The sequence below is a fragment of the Carassius gibelio genome, chromosome B20 (assembly GCF_023724105.1).
Source record: "Carassius gibelio isolate Cgi1373 ecotype wild population from Czech Republic chromosome B20, carGib1.2-hapl.c, whole genome shotgun sequence".
Taxonomy (NCBI): Eukaryota; Metazoa; Chordata; class Actinopteri; order Cypriniformes; family Cyprinidae; genus Carassius; species Carassius gibelio.
The window spans coordinates 17,650,861-17,673,800 of NC_068415.1; the positions used below are offsets into that span (position 1 = coordinate 17,650,861).

The window sequence follows — 22,940 nt, forward strand, 5'->3', positions numbered from 1 at the left end:
ATCTTAAATTCTGCGCTTAGCGTCTATGTGATGGCTCTCAGTCTGCCCTCTGTTCGTTAATTGGCCGGCTGGTGTGGAGCCGGAGGAAAACTGGGAGATTTGTTGTTTGCTGTCTCAGACTGAGTTCAAGGACCAATCAACTGAAATTGAGCAGAAGTACGAAGTCTGACGTAGTTAGGCTAGCGAGTTCAAGCACTCTCAAAAACTCCCATAATAATCTCTAAAGCGGATGACACTAAAAAATGTATATCTTACTACATTCGTACATCTTTACTTTGTTGTTTCTGATGAAAGAATTCAGCCAGCCAGCTTGGACGGTGACGAAACAGCATTTCGGCGATGACTCATCTGAACGCCTCTGATTAGTCCTTGTATTTATAAGCATAACACAATGATATGTGATTGGTTATAATGCGCAGTGCTTTAAAAACGTGTGTGTCTCTGGCTCTGTGCCAGCCAGTGAATGCAGATTTGAATGCAGATTTGAATTTAGCAGCTGGTGATGTTTTTCTTATATATATATATATATATATATATATATATATATATATATATATATATATATATATAATGGTGTGGTGTGACATGATTCCAAATTTAGGGAGGCAAAGCTTGTTGACGGGGGGTCACTGCCCTTCCCCTGCTGCAGATGATCTATTGGTGCAGAAAGTGATGTAATGCTAAATTTCTCAAAATCTGTTCAGAAGAAGAAACAAACTAATCTACATCTTGGATAAGCATTGAACAAAGAAAGCCACACAGATTTGGAGCAACATGAGTCAATGATAAAATAACTTTTGGGGTATACTATCCCTTTATGAATTAAACCTGAATGAAATTACAAGTAGAATGACACTTCTCCTCATTCTTTTGCAGAATTCCATGTTTATATCAGAGAATGATTCACCAAAGGAAGGACTGAAGCATTATGATTATGAGGGTGAAGGATCTGTCACCGGTTCCATTGAGAGCTGCAGCTTCATCGAGTCTAATGATGATCTGGAGTTCATGAACAACTTGGGTTCAAAGTTCAACACCTTGGCTGAGGTGTGTGGATTCAGACAGACTGACCCAAAAGTTATTGTTAATACTGGTGAGATAACACCAAATGCAGCTGCATCTTCAAGTCACATGACCAACATCGTCCAGCCCAGTCCTGAGGAGATACCTGTTAAATCCCCACTTGTCCACCCTGAACCTAATCAGGGGACTGTCATACAGGAGCCTATGTACTATGTATTCAACCAGCCAATGGCAAGCAATGTTTTGCTGCCAGAGAATGGGCATGGCCAAGGTGTGCACATAATTAATGGAACTCCAGAAGCTGGGAGATTTCTGACTCAAGGTAACGGCCATACACTTGAACATTTTGGTAGTGGACAACAGGCTGTTCTATCAAACAACATTATTGGTGATTCAGTCTTGTACTCACATATTGGACCTCAAAGTCCAGTCATGACTACCACAGGTTTAGGAGAAGTTAATCCTCCTGTAATTCAAAACCTTTCACCAGCTTCAAACCTTGTAGTAATGCCACAGCAACAACTAGATGGAATTGGTTCACTGCAGATGTTAAGAGAGAATGGGCAGGGCAGAGTAAACAGCCAGCTATTAGTAAGTGGTCCTTACCCGAGTGCTTCAAAAGAAGGTGGAGATAGTAGAATGATGGTTAGTGGTCATTCTATTCTGGAGGCTCCTGTTAGTGGAGGTAATTTACTGTTTGCAGGCCCAGGTCAGTATCCTGTGTCTATGAATGCAGGAACTCCAAACCTAATGGGACTGCATCAAGTTCAAACTGGACAGATAAATAACAGTCAGCTTTTAGTAAATGGTGTTCAGAACATTGTATCAGGGAAAGGTGGACAGAGCAGACAATTGGTTAGTGGTCCCACAATTCTAGAGGGTTCAGGTCAGCTTCCACTTGCCATGAGTTCAGGAGTACTTAGTCCAGTGGAACTTCCACAGGCAGCAAACAGACAGTTATTCCATTCTAAAGTGTCCAGAGTTCTGACTTCAATGGTTATGATGCCAAAATCCAAAGGACTTGCAACAAATTGGCAACGGAACATTGAGCAGTGATCTAATTTTTGGTCTAATGGCATTAATACCTCTTTAATTCTCAGGATGGGATTGTCCGCAGGGAGAAACATACACTATTTTAAACATTAGATGAATTAGAAGTATTTAGTATTAAAATAAGTGAGTATGAGCATTTTTAAGAATTGTAATATGTTCTATATTATTTGTCCTGCGTGGTCTGTACCTATTTCAAGGCCAATATTGTTAAAGATAAATAACTTGATTAACAATACATAATTTAATGTATTCTAAAGCTCTTATTTTCTATAAATCATGTAATCAAATTTTGTTATATTTATTGTAAATGTGATTAATTTAAAATGAGTGTTGATTATTATTAGTCGGTTCAGTCACACGATTCCATGGACTTACATTATATTTGCATTACTGTGAACAACAGGGAGGAGTCGATGTTATGTCCTGTGGATTCCATACCACAGTTACTACTATTTAACATTTCTTTCAATATTTCAAAATGTGGTTTCTCTTGGGATTTTTGTCATTAGTGAAGGTATGACTGTGGTTTACTACTCTGTGATTAAAAACTTAATTTAATGTTAAGTTGTTTGTAAGATGATCATTGTATGCTACCCAGATAAAGATATTAGATTTTTCTACATTGGTCTATAATTAGATGTATGCTTAATTAGGCAAACATCTCCTTAATTATTTATTCAGATCATTACACCAAGTTTAATGTACATTAATTATGTGTGTTATGAGTTGCATAGCAGTGCATTCAGAAGCTTTTACCTCTATTGTTACTGCTGCACCACTATAAAAGCAATAAATAAATAAAAAGATTCTAAATATTAAATATGATGTTACACAATATGGCTAGACAGATTTTTTTTTGTGATTCACAATTTCTAATGGTATGAAACTTTATTGATGTTTTTAGCACACTGGGGTGCATTTCCCAAAATAAACTATATTCGCAAGTCACGTCGTGACCAACAGAGTTCAATGGAACTAATGACTATAGTTAGCCACCTATGCTTTTTGGAACCACACCCCTGGTCAGGTGTTTCCTTATTGTTTATGTTTTGCTTGGGGCACACTGCATTTCAGTGAGAGGTGTAGCACATGAACTTGTAGCGCAGGTGAATTCTCAGAGTTCTTTAAAGTGTTGCCGATCTTTTTAGTGGAACTGAAAAGTATTTGAACACATAAGCTACACTAAAAACTGTATAATTGTTTGTGCATAATGTAGCAAAATATCAAACTAAATGCCAATTGATTGAATGAAATATTGCTTTTCAGGCAAAACAACTTAAAATAAGTTTGCCCGATTCTAAATGATAAAACAGTGCTCAATACTGAAGTACTATGGGATTTTGTGTATTTCAAACATTTGTGAACACACTGATAGGTAACGTAACCTCTGGTTACTCTTGAGGAGAACTGACTTCATACAGCCAATAAATATCACCTTGCTAAAACTAAGAGCAAAAATGACTCCAAAAATTATTATTATTATTATTATTATTATTATTATTTTATTTATTTTTTTGCAATATAAACAAAGATATTTCTACATTTTAAGTCTAAGTGTCTAAATCCTTGCTGGGAACACTATAGTTTTCATGTTAAAACACACTTACACAATCTCACAGACAGCTGTCACAGTCACTATATTTTCAGTGTACAGTTTAAATCTGTTGCATTGCCTTCCTTTATATTAAATGAAATTGGACTATGTTAATTTAGTGCTTGCTTTATTCAAAGAGTGAATAAAAGCAGAGAGTGGAGAGAGAGGTGGTAGGGGGCTCCTCCACAGCAGAAAATTCTCACGCCTGGGTGTGTGCAAGAGAAAGTGCTTTTCCAGATGCCCCACCCAAAAAGTGATCAGTAACCTGCCCCCCATTTCCAACCCTCTACACAAGCACAGCTCTGATCAACAGGTCACGACTGAGACCGAAGGAGGACAGGAGAAGATACGAGAATCAAGGACTGACTGATTCCATCTGACCTACAGCTCTCATGTCTCCCGTTTGGCTTGGACGAATATGTTTGGTCCTGCTGCTGTGCAGGATTGTGGTAAGTTACACCAAACCAACAAGTGTTTTTGCATATATTTAACTGAAAATTCAGCCCAGTTGTGTTTCTTCACACATATTTAAGCAAATGCAATAATTACAGGTAATATGCATACTATGCACACTTGTTGTTTCTGATCACATTAACTCCTAATACTATTTTGTTTTCTTCACCAGAAACAATTTATTTTATTTATTTGTATGAATTATTATTATTATTATTATTTAAAGCTTTTGAATGTGAGAGTGTTGAATGGATAGATTTGGTCTGACCAATTCAGTCTGATCTGATTATTTTGTGTTCACATTGTTATATCCTTGCATATTATAAAGCAAGCCACAACATTGTAACAATAGTAAAATGAGTGTTGTAATAGTCACTAATTGTTGAGTCCTTTCGCTTTTTTAACCACTGGAAGACAGAAGCATCTACGATTTGTTAATATGAAAAACGCCTGTGGGCAGCATAGTTTCAAGTTTAAACCTGCACTTAATGACAGCATCAGCATATACCTCAGCATATACTTGGAAAAATGTGTACTAGGTCAGTTTACAGTAAAGAGGAACGGTTTACATTGTGTGTGTATATATATATATATATATATATATATATATATATATATATATATATATATATATATATATATATATATATATACTGTATATAGTTTGGTTAGTACAAGGACAATTTAGATTTAAATGTGTAGCTTAAATGGGCTGCATTACCTGTTGTTTTTAGACAAGCAGATCAATTTTCACTGACTTTTTCAATTCTATTCATTCCTGTGCTCATCTCTGGAGTGCCTTGATGGCAGGCCATAAATAATTCCCAAAAGCATTTACAAGCATAGAGAGAAAGCATGTACACCAGTGTTACAGTAATCCATTATTGTTAGCATTTTTCTGCACTCGAAAAATAGCATTTGGATCTATTTTCATCAGCCATCAACAGCTGCCAAACATAAACAGTTGACACTGTAGATAAAATCGCTGTGACTGGGGAAAAGGTCATTCAAATGTAAGAAGAACAAATCTTAAAGATCTTCATTTACATTTAATATACATTTAATATACAGTACATTTAGATAATTCTACGCTAAGGTGGCACTCTCTCAAAAGGTACTAATATGTACACTTTAGGAACTAATATGTACTTTTGTCTACCACCCCAGTGACAGCTTTGCGCCTTTTTTCTGAGTGTATGTTATCTTCCTTTTGATGACAATAAAAAAATAAAAAAATAAATAAAATTATGGATCTGGATTCTGAAAAAAATTTAATAAAATCTAATTCTTTAGGCAGCGAGAGCCAACAGCAGATCTAATCGAAGGAAACGAGAGTGGATTCTTCCACCAACAAGACTTTATGAGAATATTGACTACACAAAAGAGGAGTTTGTGGCAAAGGTAAGCATTTTACAGCTCCCACATCCCCCACTCCCCACCCCACACTGCACATAACCCAAAGACATATTTTGGATATGCTTGCACAGGGTGGTCCTAATGTCAATCTTTTCTTGTTTGTGCTATCATCTGAAAAACTTGAGATCTGGATCTACTGGTTTTTAAAGCTTCACCTTTTCACCTGTTTCATAAGCTGCCCTACCTACTGCTCAATAAGTCTTTCTGAGACTCAGCAAAACAACAGATGATAAGAATTTTTAAAATGTATTTCAGTTCAACCTGGAATTATTCAACAATCTTCATATTTTGTACAATTATATTTTATGATTTATTTCACCTGAATTAAAATTAAATTAAAATTTTTACCTTCATAGTATTTTAAAAGTTTAACTTTATTGTGTTTTAGCTTGCCTCTTTTTCCTATAACTTTTTCATACCACTGAAAAAAAAAAAAAAAAAAAAGGTCATCATCAAGACATGTAATTAGCACCAATATGTCCTCAATTGAGCAAACAGGGGTACTTGCAACATGTAAATTTGTCCATTTACCAATATATATATATATATATATATATATATATATATATATATATATATATATATATATATATATATAAATTATATATGTAAAAGAAATTTAGACATAAATCCAACATAAAACACCACAATCTGCATATTTTGAAATGCTTAAGACAGTCATCACTACTTGAACCTCACATCGACTGGCTGCCACCTATTTTTTGCTTTATATTTGCATAATGTAAATTTGCATTAGCACGTTTAAATACTCAGTATTCACAAGCATTCTCAGTATTGTTTTTTGCTTTTTTTTCAGATCCGATCTGATAAAGATATTAACTGGCAGATGGTGGAATATGGACTAAGAGGTCACGGAGCTGACAAGGCACCTTATAACTTGTTTGTTATCAATCCAGAAAATGGCTATGTTAGGGTCACCAGCCTGCTAGACAGAGAAAAAACATCTTTATACAATGTGAGTTGCGCTCCACTTTTGGATTATTCATTACAGACATATAAATGAGTTGATTATTGATATATAGTCTAAATTAAGAGACCTTGATACACGCATATCATTTTTGTTCTTATGTAGCTGACTGGCATAGCGACATTTCGTAACGGATCAATAGCGGAAGAAAACATTGAGCTGAAGATCAAAGTTGAGGATCAGAATGATAACTCACCAATATTCAGATTACAGAGGGGATCTGTGAGGGAAAGCAGCAAGATTGGTGGGTTGCATTTATTACCATACTGTCTTTATGTTTCCCAACTTCCTTAAGTTCTCACAAGAGTCTCTGTTCTACAGGATAAATGTTTATTAATTAAAAATATAACATTATAATATTTAATAGTTAGTTTCTGCTCCAATAAGATTCTAAAATTGTTACCCTTATCTTACAGTCCCCCATTCTATATACTTTATAAAAATGTTACATTTTTCTGTCATCATGCTTGCGAAACAACAGGAACACCTGTCGTGCGAATAAGAGCTACTGATGCCGATGAACCGGACACTCTTAATTCCAAAATAGCATACAGTATATTAAGACAAACCCCAGCCGAATCTGGCCATTTGTTCTCCATTGATAAAACAACTGGGATAGTCTATGTGAAGGAGAAAACCCTGGATCGAGAGGTAACTGATTTTCATTCAAAAGTTCATGAAAAATGCAACATGATACATCTAAATCCAGATTTGTAACCAACTGTCTTTTACAGAGACACGACACATATACTTTAATAGTTCAGGGAGTTGATATGAATGGAGCGCCGTCTGGCAACACAGGAACAGGGACTGTTCAAATTCATGTTTTGGATATAAATGACAATGTTCCCACTCTTGAGAAAGAAGAGGTAATGTCTTAAGATACCATTGCCTGCAAGCTGTGAATGGCAGGATTATTCAATTACATAAATGTATGTATTAAATCAATCGTATTTATCAGTTGGCGTCTTTATCTCTGTTAGTATTCAGGCAGTGTGGATGAAGGTATGATTGATGTGGTTGTCATGAGAATTAAAGCCCTGGACAAGGATCTGGAATTCACTGATAACTGGCTGGCAGTGTTTGATATCCAAAAAGGAAATGAAGACAACCTCTTCTCAATTGAAACAGACCCTAAAACCAATGAGGGAATCCTAAAACTGGTCAAGGTACCTGCAAATGGCTTTTCTTTATTATGGACATAAACCTTTCATAATATTATTTGTTGAGGGGTCAATGACACACATATGTCCTTTCTATTAATTTATTTAAAAAACAATTGCAATTCAATTCAATGTCAGTATGGTAAAAAAAAAAGTCCTGATATCATGAAGAAAATAATAAGAAAAAACTCATTAGGAATGCAATTCTTGAATAGAAAATCTTAAGTAATCTATTCTGATTTCTTATAATATATATATACTTAATTTGCACAATTTTACAGGTGATTTTCTCTTTATTTAGATATTTTTGCACCCTCAGATTCCAGATTTTTAAATAGTTGTATCTCGGCTAAATATAGTCTGATCCTAACAAATCATACATAAATGGAAAAGTTATTTATTCAGCTTTGATTTCTTCTAGACTAGTTTTGTGGTCCGGGGTTACATACTATATTTAAAAACTTTTTAAAACTTAAATAATGATTGAAATGTACACTCTCATATGTAATGAAGGTGTGAGAAAATTTTAAAAAAATTTTTACTTGATATATATTTTCACTCAAGTAATTAAATTGAAACATTTCTAGTAAATTGTATGAACATTTTTCAAAAATAATAATTTTAAACAAGATTTTTTTATTTTCTTCATGTGTCATAGACTCAAAGACACTTCTTTGATATCTCCCGTTAAAATAACTTGTATGTATCTCATTTATATCATGTTGTTTTTTTCCTTTACCATGTCTATCTGCCTCTCCGAAGCCTGTTGATTTTGAAAAGGTAAAAGAATTGGACCTCAGTTTGGTTATTTCAAATGTAGCTCCTTTCATAAATGGAAGTGCTCTAGAGCTGGACGTTAATCTGGACAAGGATTTAGGGGCTGGCGCTGGCCTAGGAGGAGGGGGCGGAGCGGGAGCAGGTTTGGGAACAGGGTTAGGAATAGGGTTTGGTTTGGGAGGAGGACTGGATGCTGGGCTGGATGCTGGACTGGGAGCTGGACTGGATGCTGGACTGGATGCTGGACTGGATTTGGATGCTGGATTGGACGTAGATGCTGGACTGGATGCTGGACTGGATTTGGATGCTGGATTGGACGTAGATGCTGGACTGGATGCTGGATTGGATCTGGGTGCTGGAGTGGATTTGGGAGTGGATGCAGGTGGTGGCGTTGGGCTTAAACCTGATGGCAAGCCTGGAGTTAAGCCTGGAGTTAAGCCTGGAGCCAAGCCTGGCCCCTCACCTGGTGTCAAGCCTGGAACAAAACCTGGTACTAAACCATCTGGCAAACCTGGATCTGAGCCTGATAAAAAACCATCTGGGAAAGGTTACCCAGTTAAGATCAGTGTAAACAACCTACCCGACGGTCCTAGCTTCTCACCTTCTGTGAAAGACTTCCCAGTGTCAGAAGATCCAGATGATGAAGATTTCCCAATAGTGCTGGGAACGTATCCTGCTTTGGATGGCGACACTGGAGAACCAGCTGAAAATGTGAGGTGAGCTTTGATCAGGTTTTCAAGGAAATGTATGGTTACCTTGGATTATGAATCATATTAATTCTTATATATATATATATATATATATATATATAGAGAGAGAGAGAGAGAGAGAGAGAGAGAGAGAGATAAAATCATATTCATTGATTTTATTTGTAAATAATTATGTTTTTGATTTTCATCATTGCTATAATTTATACAGTTTATTGATTTCATTATGCTTGTTTATACAGATGCCTAATAATCTTTGATCAGTTAAATGTATGTCATTGTTTTCATCATTAATTGAACATCCAGGTATGCTAAAGGTCATGATCCTGAAAACTGGCTAAGCATTGATGAGGAAACTGCTGAGATTAAACTGACAAAGGCTCCTGATCGAGAATCAAAGTTTTTGGTCAATGGAACCTACTTTGCGAAGATTATCTGCATGACTCAAGGCAAGCATCAGGATTTTGTGCCATTTTTATTTATTTTTTCCACTAAGATGAATTGAATAATGAACTCCAATATTTGTCAGACAGCCAAACATTTAGTATAAAAAAAACAGAGAGCAACTACTTAAACTTGTTAAACTTCTTCTTTCAAAAGATTTTGGACTGACAGTCCTTAATTGGGCATTTTGTAAGTACTGCAAATATATATATATATATATATATATATATATATATATATATATATATATATATATATATATTTGCAGTACTTACAAAATGCCCAATTAAGGACTGTCAGTCCAAAATCTTTTGAAAGAAGAAGTTTTTTTTTTCTTTTTCTGGATGGGTAATTTTCGTGCAATTAGGAATGGTAAATACCCAACTGAAATAATAATATGCTGTAAATATGTAGGCTTAATGTTAATTATTATCTAAATATTGCTATTTTCAATTTATAATTAGGTTAGGTATAGATCTACATTTTCCATTAAAATCTTGATATCTTTTTCTTTTCTTTTCTAGATGTGCCATCTAAGACAGCAACTGGGACAATAGCATTAAAGGTGGAGGACTCAAATGATCACTGCCCAGCACTGACCAGCACCTATCATCAAACTTGTGATAATAATAAAGTGGTAAATATCACTGCTTTCGACGGGGATGCCGATCCAAATGGAGCACCTTATCAATTTGTTCTGATAGAAGAGGAAAGTGTTGGAAAATGGGAGATGGTGCCTATAAACGGTAAAAACAAAGCGGGTTTATACAGTTAAAACACACAACTACCACTCAAATGCAATGTATTTGAATTACTAGTGTGCAAATCTCTCTTATTTATAGGAACAACAGTAAGCTTTCATGCACTGGAGGCTTTGTGGCCAGGCATGTACAAGCTTGCAATGAAGATCTCAGATGCTCAGGGTCTGTCCTGTCCAGACAACCAAAACTTTGAGGTAGAAGTTTGTAAATGTGAGAAAAAAGGCTCATGTGGGCCGAGACTGGCTGCACAGCGTGGCTTACCATTCAAAATAGGAATACCAGCCATTGGCTTGTTCCTCAGTGGTGCAGCTTTGCTCTTGTGTAAGTTACTCATGTGTTCAACACATTCATACAGCTTGACATCCTTATAGCTCATAGAAAACTCTTTGTTCATTGCATTTTCAGTGGCACCTTTCCTCCTGATCTTCTGCCAGTGTGGGACTGTGAAGGAATTCACAGATTTGCCCTTTTACACCAAAGAATCTCTCATTGCATATCACACTGAAGGCATAGGAGAGGACAAGGTAAAATTTATTCAGATGCAAAATTAAAATTCAAACTTGGTGTTATGTCATAAAACACAATTCGATTTGACAACATGTACAACATGATTTTGTATTCTGTAGGAGGTTCCTCTTCTCAGCAGTCCTGTTAATACAATAGACCAAAAACAACTGTTTCCGGATGGAACAGTTTCCAACTATGTATCCAACAATGTATCATCAATGCCCTTTCAGGCAAGTGTCACTAATGAAAGCAGAACATTCAACCAGGAAATAAACAAAGGGTTTACCGAAACTGACAGCAAAAGGTTTTTGTCTCGGCAAAACACCTTTTCAACAGCCAACCATCGCAACAGTGCTCTCTACTCTACATCACCCACATATGAAAAACAAGATATTTATCAGGATATGGCAGTGGGAGATGCTTTTCTCAATGAATATTTCTCTCAGGTATGAAATTAATTATTTATATTTAAGTTCATACAAAAACTAAGAATGACTTTTCTTCTGTGGAGCACAAAAGGGGATTTTGGCCAAGCTTTAAAAGACAAATCAACACCATAAAAGTATCATAAAAGTAGTCCATACAACTTATGCTACTTCTGAAGTAATACAATAGCTTTTGTGTAAGGAACAAATTACATTTTCGAATGTTATTTCATGAACATCTGTCCAAGTTCTTCTTGGCACTTAAATGGAAATCGCAATTGTTTTTTTAACAAATTGTTCTTTTAAAATCAAGCCTCTTTCAGTGAATCCGCTGATTCAGTTTACTAAATCTGAATGATTCATTAACAAATGGTTCTTGATTTTACCTCACTGAATCAATGATCCTTTTTGGCCTGGAAGATTATCTTTAAATAGCCAGGTTAACCTTCAAATTACACAATTTGAAATCCAGAATTAAAAATACACCTAATGAAAACACGTAAATTTAGCGATATATCGCTATATCTGTGTTTTTTCAGGAAATTCAAAAAGGATTATATCAAAAAGAGCTTTCATTATTAGGAAAACCTATTATTTACACTGCACACGTACATACATGGTGCATTACGGCTCCAACATGGTCACTCTAGTCAGTGTGTGTGTTTATAACAGCTGCGCTGAACACATTTCAGAAGCGTTCCAGAAGCGGCTCCCCATGCTAATTCACCAAAAAAACATGCATGCGCCTCCTTAGATTCAAATTAATGGCTTGTGCAGTAATTGCAATAAATGTAAACCTTCCAACATCTATCATCATGACTTGTCGCAAGAGGTAAACACTACGTTTTAGTCACATAACCGGTTAATGGAAGCACTGTGAATTCACAATATGTGTTTTATCCACATATCAAAAAACTTTTGCACAAATCTGTAATGGAAAACTGACTAATGGTGGTCTGTTCATCACACAAATCTATCATATGAATTTGTAAGTCTAAGCCATTTTTATTGCACACCCCAGCCTCATTTAATATCATTACATTGAAAAAAATGGCCACAATCAAAAAAAAAAAAGAAAAAAAAAAAGGAAAAGCTGTCACTGATGGTCCCTTTTTAAAAAGATACTATTGTACTATAAATATGTACTATTTAGGTACTTATATATACACTTTATGTACCAAAATGTGATTTCATAGTAGTAATATGGGGTAAAAATGAAAAGATGAAAATATATCTCCTCAATGACAGCTTTTGTTCCTTTTCTTCTTGAGACTGCAAGATATTCTTCAAAAAAATTTAGTTTGTGTTCAATTAAAAAGGGGTAAACAGGTTCAGAATGAAGATTAGATGATGCTGATTAAATGACAACATATTTTCATTTGATTCTTTATTGCAGAAAGCAAGCTGTCTTGCAGTGAACCCTCCTCTGAAAGATGGTCTTGTGTTGTATGAGTATGAGGGTCAAGGCAGCCCGGCTGGCTCTGTTGGTCGTTGCAGCCTCCTTGAGTCTGACAGTGACCTGGAGTTCCTCAACAACCTAGGGTCAAAGTTCTTTACATTAGCGGAACTATGCCATCCTCCGAAACCTCCTGTACCCCCTTCCAAAACTGAGCAAGTAGTCAAATCTGTTGAAACCAGCTTTAAAACCGAGAGATCCATCAGTACTAACACCGTCCAGGTTACCAAAACCATCCCACCTCCACAAGAAGTACAGCAAAGCTCTGTTACCAAAGTTGAGATGGTTAATAAATCAGCCACGCTTCCAGGTGCCAAAGCAAGCGAGATGTGTTTTGTGCAACAGCAGCCTCTATACTACCTGGTGGAGCAGCAAGTACCAAACACAGTTTTTGTTGAGAGTCCCAATCAGGGTTTGTATGTAATAAATGGGAACCCTGGGACGGAAGGTTTGATCCTCCAAGGCGGAAACATTTCACATGCGACTCTGAGCCGAGGACAACAAGCAATGTATGTGATTAATGGAGCCCCTGTAGCTGCTAATCAGCCGATACAGCTGCAGATGGAAGGACAGCAACAGGAGACTGTGCTGGGATTTAGCCCTGTCTCATCTCCCATCGGATCACCTGGCGGCGTACTGCTAATGCAGACACACTTTCAGGAGAACCCAATGCAGGGGGCGACCAGCAGACCACCAAACTTGCTTGCTGATGTTCCAGCACTGGGCAAACAAAAGAAAAAGAAGACACCAGCTGAGTCACTGGGTACTAAAGAAGTGAAGCCTCAAGCTAAAGACACTGCGCCATCTAAATGAATATGAGAAGATCCAAGAAGATAGATAGTTAGGTAGATAGATAGATAGATGGATGGATGGATGGATGGATGGATGGATGGATGGATGGACGGACGGACGGACGGACGGACGGACGGACGGACAGACAGACAGACAGACAGACAGACAGACAGACAGACAGACAGACAGACAGACAGACAGACAGACAGACAGACAGATAGATAGATAGATAGATAGATAGATAGATAGATAGATAGATAGATAGATAGATAGACACGGACGGATGGACATATCGATTTGATGATCAAGAAACATTTCTTATTAATGTTGATATTAATGTTTTTTCAGGATTCTTCGATGAACGGAAAGTTCAAAAGAACAATTTTATATATATATATATATATATATATATATATATATATATATATATATATATATATATTTTAAAACAATGAAAACTATTTACTATACATTTTAATCAATTTAATGCATTGTTGCTGAAGAAAGAAAAATTCCTACAAAAAAACATACTGACCCTTTTGAACATAGATAACATATTGGATCATATATTTGATGATCCAATATGGATCATCCAGTATTTTTATGTAGTAGATATTCTGTGCTTATTAGTTGTACTTGTGAACATGCTAGCATCAAAATTTACATCAGAAGTACAGTATATTTCCATAAGAGTGGCTGTTGCTATGAAAAACATCAAGTTAATCACTCATTAATTTCCGTTTTAGTTGATGTCTGCATAAAAGACAACTTCCCAAGACACAGTCAGTGTCTGTGAGTCAAAAGAAATCAATGCATGACAAGAACAAAGTGACTCAAAAGAAAATAATCTTTTTTTATCATTATTATTATTATTATTATTTCTGAACAGATAAGATCATAAACTTAGATCAACAACGTTTAACCCTGAAGCAAAAGGCTTCTTATCTCTCAAAGAATGTCAAGAAAAAGTAAAGAGCATGCTTGTGAAATACAACTTGAAAATCCAGCTGCTTTTTCTTCAGCAGAAGTTACTAATTGTCAATAATGTCCTTTGCTAAAAGTTATCTTGAACTGTTCATTCAGTCAGAAAGAAGCATCTGGGTAATCTGGCCTTAAGGTTCATCTGCATTCACATTGAGAGATGCGCATGTCTCCAGATGATCTGACAGCTGAAGGAGGAATCGTTTGAGGGACAATGATCAGTAAAGAACGCTATGTGTGTGAGCTAAGTGTTGCAGATGAAGAAGGACTGTGGGATGAAACTGTAAAATAAGCATTGGAAAAATAAGAAATCCAAGTAAAGTGTGTGTGCCAGGTGCTCACCCAGGATATGAGAGTGTAAATCTGACTTGATCCCATCCTCTTGCCGTTCTCATGACCCTTTCTTGTTGTTTTTCTATTTTTACCGTCAATAAAATAGCAAGGCTCAAACTTATTGCAAAATTAAACAAAACATGTTATATAATGCTTGTGAAAAATTATTCTTTTTTAAAAAAAAATCAAAAATGTATTTTTGTACAAACTTATCTGGTTTCTTGTTTAATTACATACTGATCGTTTTGGTGATTAGCCAGTGGTGATTTATTCTGCCTTACTGAAAATCTTTAATAATGGGGATATTTGACAGTAATAATAAACTCCTTTAACACTCCATTCTGCAGAGTCTTGTTTTTCATTTGTTACTGCTTTGAGTCGTGCTGTCAGCTTGACAGTTTTCTTGTTAACCCTGAAGAGCAGTTAAAAAAAAGAAGAAAAAAAACCCACATTTTCTCCTTTCATGCTACTTGCCGAAACCTGCCTTACCAGCAGTTTTTGAAAGCAGTCATAACTTTGCAACTAGCTTTCAACAGAGTCCTCACGCCACAGGGTATGAGCCGAAGAATGAGAATGACAGCTCAAATGAATCTTTTCAGCAAACTTAAAATTTTGTCACTTATGTGATTTAAAACTAATACAAGGAGTCATATTCCCACGCTTTGCCCAATTCAAGATGGATGCTGAGAATCACTGTAATAGTGATTTTTTTTTTTTGGGGGGGGGACAATTTCCTAGTCATGTTCAAACCTGTGAGACTGAAAAAAGCATCATGATCTTATGTTAAGTTGGAATATTCTCATAATATAGGCTATGCATCTTAGAAATGAGGTCGCACAGTTGCTGGGTGCACTCACCTTTTGTCTCTCTGTCTTCATGTCCGTGAATTGTCCTCCATCATGTGTAGCATCTTTTAAACCTCTCAGGCGTGTTGCAATGTAACGTCTGGTTCATTCTATTGAATCGATTTGGTCTAAACCATTTGTCTCGTACTTGCAGCATTAGAAAGTCTAATTTTTATTTTGTGAATCTACTTGTTCAAATAGTTCTCTCTCTCTCATGCGTAGCTTTGCAAAGTCAGTGAATCGTCCTTCCTCATAAGGTCTGCCATAAGATCTGATTAAATTACAAATTATATCATTGGATAGTTATTATTGTTTCACCCAAAAATAAAACTCAACCCCTCAATATTTCAAAGCATTTGTGTTGGTTGGGGAGACTGGGTATGGTTGAAATACTTTTTGTTTCAGAATCTATAACTTGCAGAATTTTTGTGCTACAGTCATGAAACTTTAATGCAAGCAACCACATTTGTTAACTATAAGGAACCAATTCAGACCTTTTTTTCAGACCTCAGAGTATGTTGTTAAACCTACCCTTTTGGGGTAAATAGTAACAGTTAGACAAAATAAGCAAACACAGCAGCCACTCCATGAAGTTTGCTTCAAAGATAGGTTTATTGAAACAATCTAAAAGAATAAAATAAAATAAAAAAAATAAAATAAAACAAATGTATATATATTAGGGGTGTAACGGTTCACAAAATTCACGGTTCGGTTCGATACGATACACTGATGTCACGGTTCGGTTCGGTTCGGTTCGATACGTTTTAGATACAGCAAAATGTAAAAACATCTCAACTTTTCAGAATGCCGCAAGCGCACCGCGGGTCATGTGACAAGAACCAACCAATCAGCTTCATCCTTTCCCGTAACAACGTTGAGAGCTCAGCCAAGATGAAGGATCAGCTGATCATAGTTGTATATGGATTGCAATTTTGAAATAAATTTAGTAGCAGAGCTACTGCAAGCGATTTTTAGAGCTGCAAATCCATTTATCCTTCGCTGAAATTTCCGCGTCTCATGGAGAGAGCACGTCATTGTTGCTTAGCAAAGACAGACGCCTCATGAGCGCTTCTGCCCGAGCGCTTTGGAAAGGAGGAGAAAGACGCGCTTAGCGTTTTCCATGCGTTTTTAGGCACGATATGTGAACGGCCCCTAAGGCGCTCGCTCACTCAGCACGCGCTGAAGGCTCGTTGCAAAATGTCGAATGCATTTAACAGACCAGAAATATAAGATCCTAAAATAACCAACAGGTCTGGTGTTTGGGTTGGATTCCCTGTAAGCTATAGTGTCTAAATGCTGCAGGGATAGTTTGCTGCGTGCATGTTTCTCCTTTTTTTCGTCTTTTCCCAGATAGTACTGACGCATATATCCCAGATATTCCCGCTGGTGTTTTTTTTTTTTTTTTTTTTTTTTTGTATTCCCGCTGGTGTACCCTGTCATGTTGCAGATGCGACATACCGTTGTTTTTTTATCCACCACTCTCTTGCCATCACCATTATAGCTTAAAGGGAATCCAAAGTGCACCCAAACACCAGACCTGTTGGTTATTGGAGGATCTTCTCATTTCTAGTCTGTTAAACGCATTGGCTATTTTGCAACGAGCCTTCAGCGCGTACTGAGTGAGCGAGCGCCTGCTGAGTAGCCTAACATAAACATATAAGTTGGTGTTTTTTTCTTCTTCGGGAGTGTCAGGGGCGTTGCCTGTTACAGTTGTTTGGGTTATTGGGCTACCTTGTTGAACGCATATCATTATATTTCTCTCTCTCTTTTTTTTTTTTTTTCAAATATAATTAATTACTCCAACGAACCGTTCGGTATACATAATGACATAATGCGTACCGAACCGAAAGCGTCGTACCGAACGGTTCAATACGAATACGCGTATCGTTACACCCCTAATATATATATATACATACATACATACATACATACATACATACATACATATATATATATATATATATATATATATATATACATACAAACATACATACATACATACATACATATATATATATATATATATATATATATATACACACACAAAAATTCATCACATTTTGCTTGAGAATCTACAATTTATTCTAACGCAAGTTATAAGATTTTTATCTGCAATTGTTTAAGTACTAAGCAAAATTTAGTTTTGGTCAAAAAAAATAGCATTCTTACAACAAAATTATTTTTCTCTTCAATCATTCTTTCTCTTTATAAAATCGCCATAAACCTGTTTACAGCCTTGACAACCATTCATGTAAGATCGGAGAGGAAGTGGGTAGTAAATAAATTAATTATCATAGGACACCTTTTCCTGTATATGTTACTGTGCCTAAATAATGTATGTTTTATTTAAAAGACAGAAACTAAAATGAGACTGAACAACTTCTGTATGACCCACCCATGGTCCTGTTATGAATTGATAAGAATCTATTTGCAAGAAAATTATTCTCCTGTTCTCCGCTTAGGGATTTAATGCCTTTAGCAATACAACTAGCACATGAAAATGACCCGCCTCTCAAGGGATAACTGTACACTTTTCTTTGAACTGTCAATAACAGCTCAGACCCTCAAATATGTGCTGCCAAGAAACATTTCACCAGTGAGCCTGAACTAAGGTCCTCAGAAAGTAAACAAGCAATAAAGCAGATCTCTCAAAGAACGGAGGGACTTTGGGAATTAACAATCATAAAAAGCACAAATTCCAAAGACAGGAGGGTTGTTTAATAGCAAATGCCCTTGATTGTTTCCACTGGATAAACCAAATTGTATGAAGTTACTGATTCCCCTGTTTATTTACTCTGTCAACAGGGCACCACAGATACCCCCTCGAGTCACCTGATGACAGGGTCGGCAGCTGTATAAAGGGCATTTTGGGATTTCATCTCATGCAGTTTTGTTCTAACATGGCTAAAGCAGTGATTTGTGTGCTTCTTGCGTCTCTCTTTGCCTACTGTAAATCTGCACCAGTGGTAAGTTCAATTGCTTGTTGTATAGATTAGAGCTATATAGTGACAGGAACTTATTTTCAAAAGCAATTAATTTGACATTCAGTTTCGTTAAAGTGACCCATTCAAGGCTAAGAGCAAGTGCAATTGTGTAATGTCGTGAATAATATCTTACAGAGAGTTCTGACTGTGTAAATGGAATTTATTATTTATTCACAATAATTAAATCAATATTAAATATCTTACAGCCCCTTTTAGTTATATTTAACTTGGCAGTGACACAAAATCTATGAAATGTATATGAAAGATAAAATGTATCCTAAATTGGCCCCTTCTGGGTGAGACAAGGTACTTTCAGATGTTGGACAGGCTAACATACAGGTCGCGATTTTATCTGCGTTCTGCCGTACTACAAAGTGCTGCAGTAAACTCTGTTCTGGGAAAAGACACTTATACACAGCTGTACGTCCAGGCGGTCACTGACCTAACAAACGGCTCAGAGCTGATACAACTGCTTCCATTATTTGACTTTAGGAGATGCTTTTATCCAAAAGAAACTCCCTAGGAATACAGCAAAGCCATTAATCTAAAGATAAGATCATCCCAAGCACAAGGTTTTATTTCCAGACCTAAATGAGATACAGAAAGACTAAGCACATGTTCAGACTAAATAAAACTTAGGAGCATTTCTATGCACATTGGTTGTGTTCCAGGGTATTCATGGTGGCTCAGATGTTCTCTGCCCTCTGACAGTAAAGATCCTGGATGCTGTGAAGGGGACTCCTGCTGGAAATATAGCTCTGGATGTCTATCGCCAAGATCAAGGAGGGACATGGGAAAAGATCGCCAGTGGGTACGATCACACTAGCCCTCATGCTTTATAAGAACTTTTGATGCAAATATATAATAATATTAATAACATTAATTACATGTCAGATTTTTCATCAGACCTAATTAGAACCCAGTTGGCAACCCATAGGAATTCTGTATTAATGTTCATTCTGTTTGGGCTCAATTTGACCTCAATGATTGCATTTTTGTTGATTTATTCATTTTAACCAGGGTCTTTGGGAAAGTAATGTTAAAAACAGTTCATGAAGGATTTTACGTCAATGAAGTAAAATATTAACCTGATGCTTCAACTGAGCTGTTAAAAGGGGATAATGGTTTCGGTCCCATTAAAAAAAAAAAAAAAGGGTAAGTTAAATTTATAATGGGGTTAGTATTGTTATATAAAATCTAAAAACAAAGACTGCAATCAATCAATCAATAATAATAATAGTAGTAATAATAAATGACACACACACACACACACACACACACACATATATATATATATATATATATATATATATAAAACAGAAAATAAAAAATAATAAAAAATAAAATCAAAAAAATATGAACAAGAACTTTAATGAATTAATTATACTAAAATAACACTGATTTAGTTCATATATGTGTGTGTGTGTACACATATGTATTAGGACTGTGCAAGTTAACGCATTATTAGTTGATAAACGCCGATAATTATTTTGATTATTTTGTTGCGTGGTAACACTGTTTTTTTTTTTTTTTTCATTATTATGAAAGTCCGTTGCTCACTGGCTCTGAATACACATACAGACAAATCATGGGTCCCAGGAGGGGAGGCTCCCGATCAAATTATTTAGGTTAAGCATCAGCATTCACAAACCACTGTCCGCTGTTATTTTTAACAGAAAAGAATGCAACGAGCTCATAATCATGACTTCATAAATGGAAAATAGGAAGTTTCCGATAGGACGTAAAGACAACAGAGAAGCTCTCTCGCTCAACATAGTAGAGTGCATTGTTTTGATAACTTTATGGTTTATTATTTAGAGTCATATGGGACGCGGTAACACACGTCCCTCTCACAATATATTACTTTACAGATCTATCGCTTTTGCAGTTCATAAATATTCATGCAATCATGCAGCACATATCAGAAGATCTGGATTCCGGCGCGGTTAGCGCTCACACTCACTCCTCTATACATAACGGAACCGTACTCTGGCCCACCTCTTCCAACCAAGCCAGGGACTGTTAAACGGCAACTGAAAAAATTTAATCGTTGTCCAACACTAATAAATAAATATATATATATATATATATATATATATATATATATATATATATATACACACACACACCGTTTCTTTTACTGTGGTTTTGGCTTTGTAGGGCAAACAGCTCTGTTCTCTATTCTGCATGTTGTCATTTTAGTCACATGGTCACATTTCTTCTTTCCTGTCACTGTCTTTATCAGTAATGAGCTCTTCCTCTCACACAGGAAAGTGGACATGATGGGAGAGGTGCACAACTTGATCACCGAGGAGCAGTTCACTCCTGGCGTGTATCGGGTGGAGTTCGACACTAAAGCCTACTGGAAGGTGGAAGGTCGTACACCTTTTCACCAGGTGGCCGATGTAAGCAATACTTTGATGACACTTCTACATTCATGAGCATTTACTGGTTGCTAAGTGATGGGTCATTGTTGCTATCAAGGCACCTAAACCACAAGAATGCACATAGCCCCCTTATTATTGGGACTACTTTTTATTAGTTGTATTATTAGTATTATTTATAACACCCACCTACTAGATTGGCATAAGGCCGTTTTTGCAGCAAATATGTGTATATTAATACCCTGAATGATTGTCTTGGATGTGAACCAAGAGCTATATTAACTGTGGGGAGGTAAATATTTAAGATCCTATATCTTGTTTTCTATAGACACACAGTAATGGACAGTTTTAGATAAGAGGACAGAGCATTCAAGGACAACACATGCATACATGCACAGACATACTGAGCATACAGACACTGACAGATACACATATGTAAAGAAACTTATATATTCCACATAAGCTTTGTTTCTCAGTGGTTCTTTGGTGGTTTTTTGCAGGTGGTGTTTGAGGCTCATGCCGAAGGGCATCGTCATTACACTCTGGCTCTTCTTTTGAGCCCCTTCTCGTACACCACGACAGCTGTGGTCGTCAAAGCACATGAGTGACAGCACACAACAGCCTACCCAGAAAATTACTTTACATCCAGGGTCCAATATTCAGTATTTGCCTCGCCTTGCAATGCCAGTTTGATTGATAGAAGTACTTGTCAAAAGTGTTTTTGAAAAAGTCTCTAATGCTCACCAAAGCTGCATTTATGGGTTAAAAATACATTAAAACACCGATATTGTGAAATTTATATTTCTCACCAGCCATGGATTTTTTTTTTTTTTTTAACTGTTTTTTTTTAATAACTGCAGCTTTTGTTTTCTAAACATTGGTTTTAAAATATTTGGTAACACTTACAGCCTTTAAATATCATGCATTATAATAGTAGCATTAATGCATTAATTATGTTTTGTGATGCACCATATATGATCTCATCTCACCTGATTGCATGATATGATTTCATAAATATATTATAATTGTGTACATAATAAAAACACACATCTATTTATTGTTACATCTTTAGAAAGTATAATGGATTAAAACACACGACATATTTAAATATAACAATCCAGTTTGCAAACATTTATGAAATAATGCATTACAATCTACATTATTAATACTTTTATAATGCATTATACAAAAACACTTCAATTCAAGTGTTACCAAATAATTTGTACGATATAGATAAGACAATTGAATCACATACATTAATCACATCATCAGGAATTTGAAGGTTATTCACTTTGACTGAAACCATGAATTATGCTGGTTTCTTAACACTGAATAACTTTATTAACCAAAGCCAGTTTTCACTTGCATTTGGGAGCTTGGCAAGTGTTAAAGGGATAGTTCACACAAAAAAGAAAATTCTGTCATTAATTACTCACTCTCCAATCTCATAAGACCTTCCATTCATCTTCAGAACATAAATTAAGATATTTTTGATTAATTGCAGGAGCTCTCTGACCCTCCCATAGACATCAAGGATCCTTACACGATCAAGACGATCAAACGTAGCAAGGACATTGTTAAAACAATCCATGTGACATCAGCGGTTTAACTGTAATTTTACGAAGCTACGAGAATAAATTTTGTGCAAAAAGAAAACGTTGTTTACGTTCAGATCAAAGTGTTAAAAACGTAAACAATGAATGTACGCGGATACGCTGTTTATGTATGTGAGAATCTCCAAAATGCTGCTATAGGGTGATGCGGAGAAAACAAACTGTTAAAGTCGTTATTTTTGTTTTCTTTGCACACAAAAAGTATTCTCATAGCTCCGCTGATGTCACATGGACTATTTTA

The 22,940-nt window shown here is 36.0% G+C and overlaps 2 protein-coding genes across 2 annotated transcripts; both read left to right on the top strand.

Moving 5' to 3' along the window:
• The first annotated feature begins 3,746 nt into the window (after window positions 1-3,746).
• Window positions 3,747-13,635, top strand: si:ch73-74h11.1 (desmoglein-2). Its single transcript, XM_052587275.1, has 14 exons — window positions 3,747-4,119; window positions 5,417-5,524; window positions 6,357-6,515; window positions 6,633-6,771; window positions 7,009-7,178; window positions 7,262-7,396; window positions 7,511-7,696; window positions 8,453-9,183; window positions 9,481-9,623; window positions 10,143-10,364; window positions 10,461-10,700; window positions 10,785-10,903; window positions 11,006-11,332; window positions 12,708-13,635. The coding sequence occupies exons 1-14, from the start codon at window positions 4,063-4,065 to the stop codon at window positions 13,578-13,580; spliced, it is 3,609 nt and encodes a 1,202-aa protein (XP_052443235.1). The 5' UTR covers window positions 3,747-4,062; the 3' UTR covers window positions 13,581-13,635.
• A 4,897-nt stretch (window positions 13,636-18,532) lies between these two features.
• LOC127983998 (transthyretin) lies at window positions 18,533-21,913 on the top strand. Its single transcript, XM_052586446.1, has 4 exons — window positions 18,533-18,684; window positions 19,374-19,513; window positions 20,972-21,107; window positions 21,587-21,913. The coding sequence occupies exons 1-4, from the start codon at window positions 18,601-18,603 to the stop codon at window positions 21,692-21,694; spliced, it is 468 nt and encodes a 155-aa protein (XP_052442406.1). The 5' UTR covers window positions 18,533-18,600; the 3' UTR covers window positions 21,695-21,913.
• Window positions 21,914-22,940: the final 1,027 nt, after the last annotated feature.

Coding starts and splice junctions, on each gene's coding strand:
- si:ch73-74h11.1 (XM_052587275.1), top strand. CDS start 4,063: ATGTCTCCCGTTTGGCTTGGACGAATATGTTTGGTCCTGCTGCTGTGC. Junction 5,525..6,356: donor AAGAGGAGTTTGTGGCAAAG/GTAAGCATTTTA, acceptor CTTTTTTTTCAG/ATCCGATCTGATAAAGATAT. Junction 10,904..11,005: donor AAGGCATAGGAGAGGACAAG/GTAAAATTTATT, acceptor TGTATTCTGTAG/GAGGTTCCTCTTCTCAGCAG.
- LOC127983998 (XM_052586446.1), top strand. CDS start 18,601: ATGCAGTTTTGTTCTAACATGGCTAAAGCAGTGATTTGTGTGCTTCTT. Junction 18,685..19,373: donor ACTGTAAATCTGCACCAGTG/GTAAGTTCAATT, acceptor GTTGTGTTCCAG/GGTATTCATGGTGGCTCAGA. Junction 19,514..20,971: donor TGGGAAAAGATCGCCAGTGG/GTACGATCACAC, acceptor CCTCTCACACAG/GAAAGTGGACATGATGGGAG.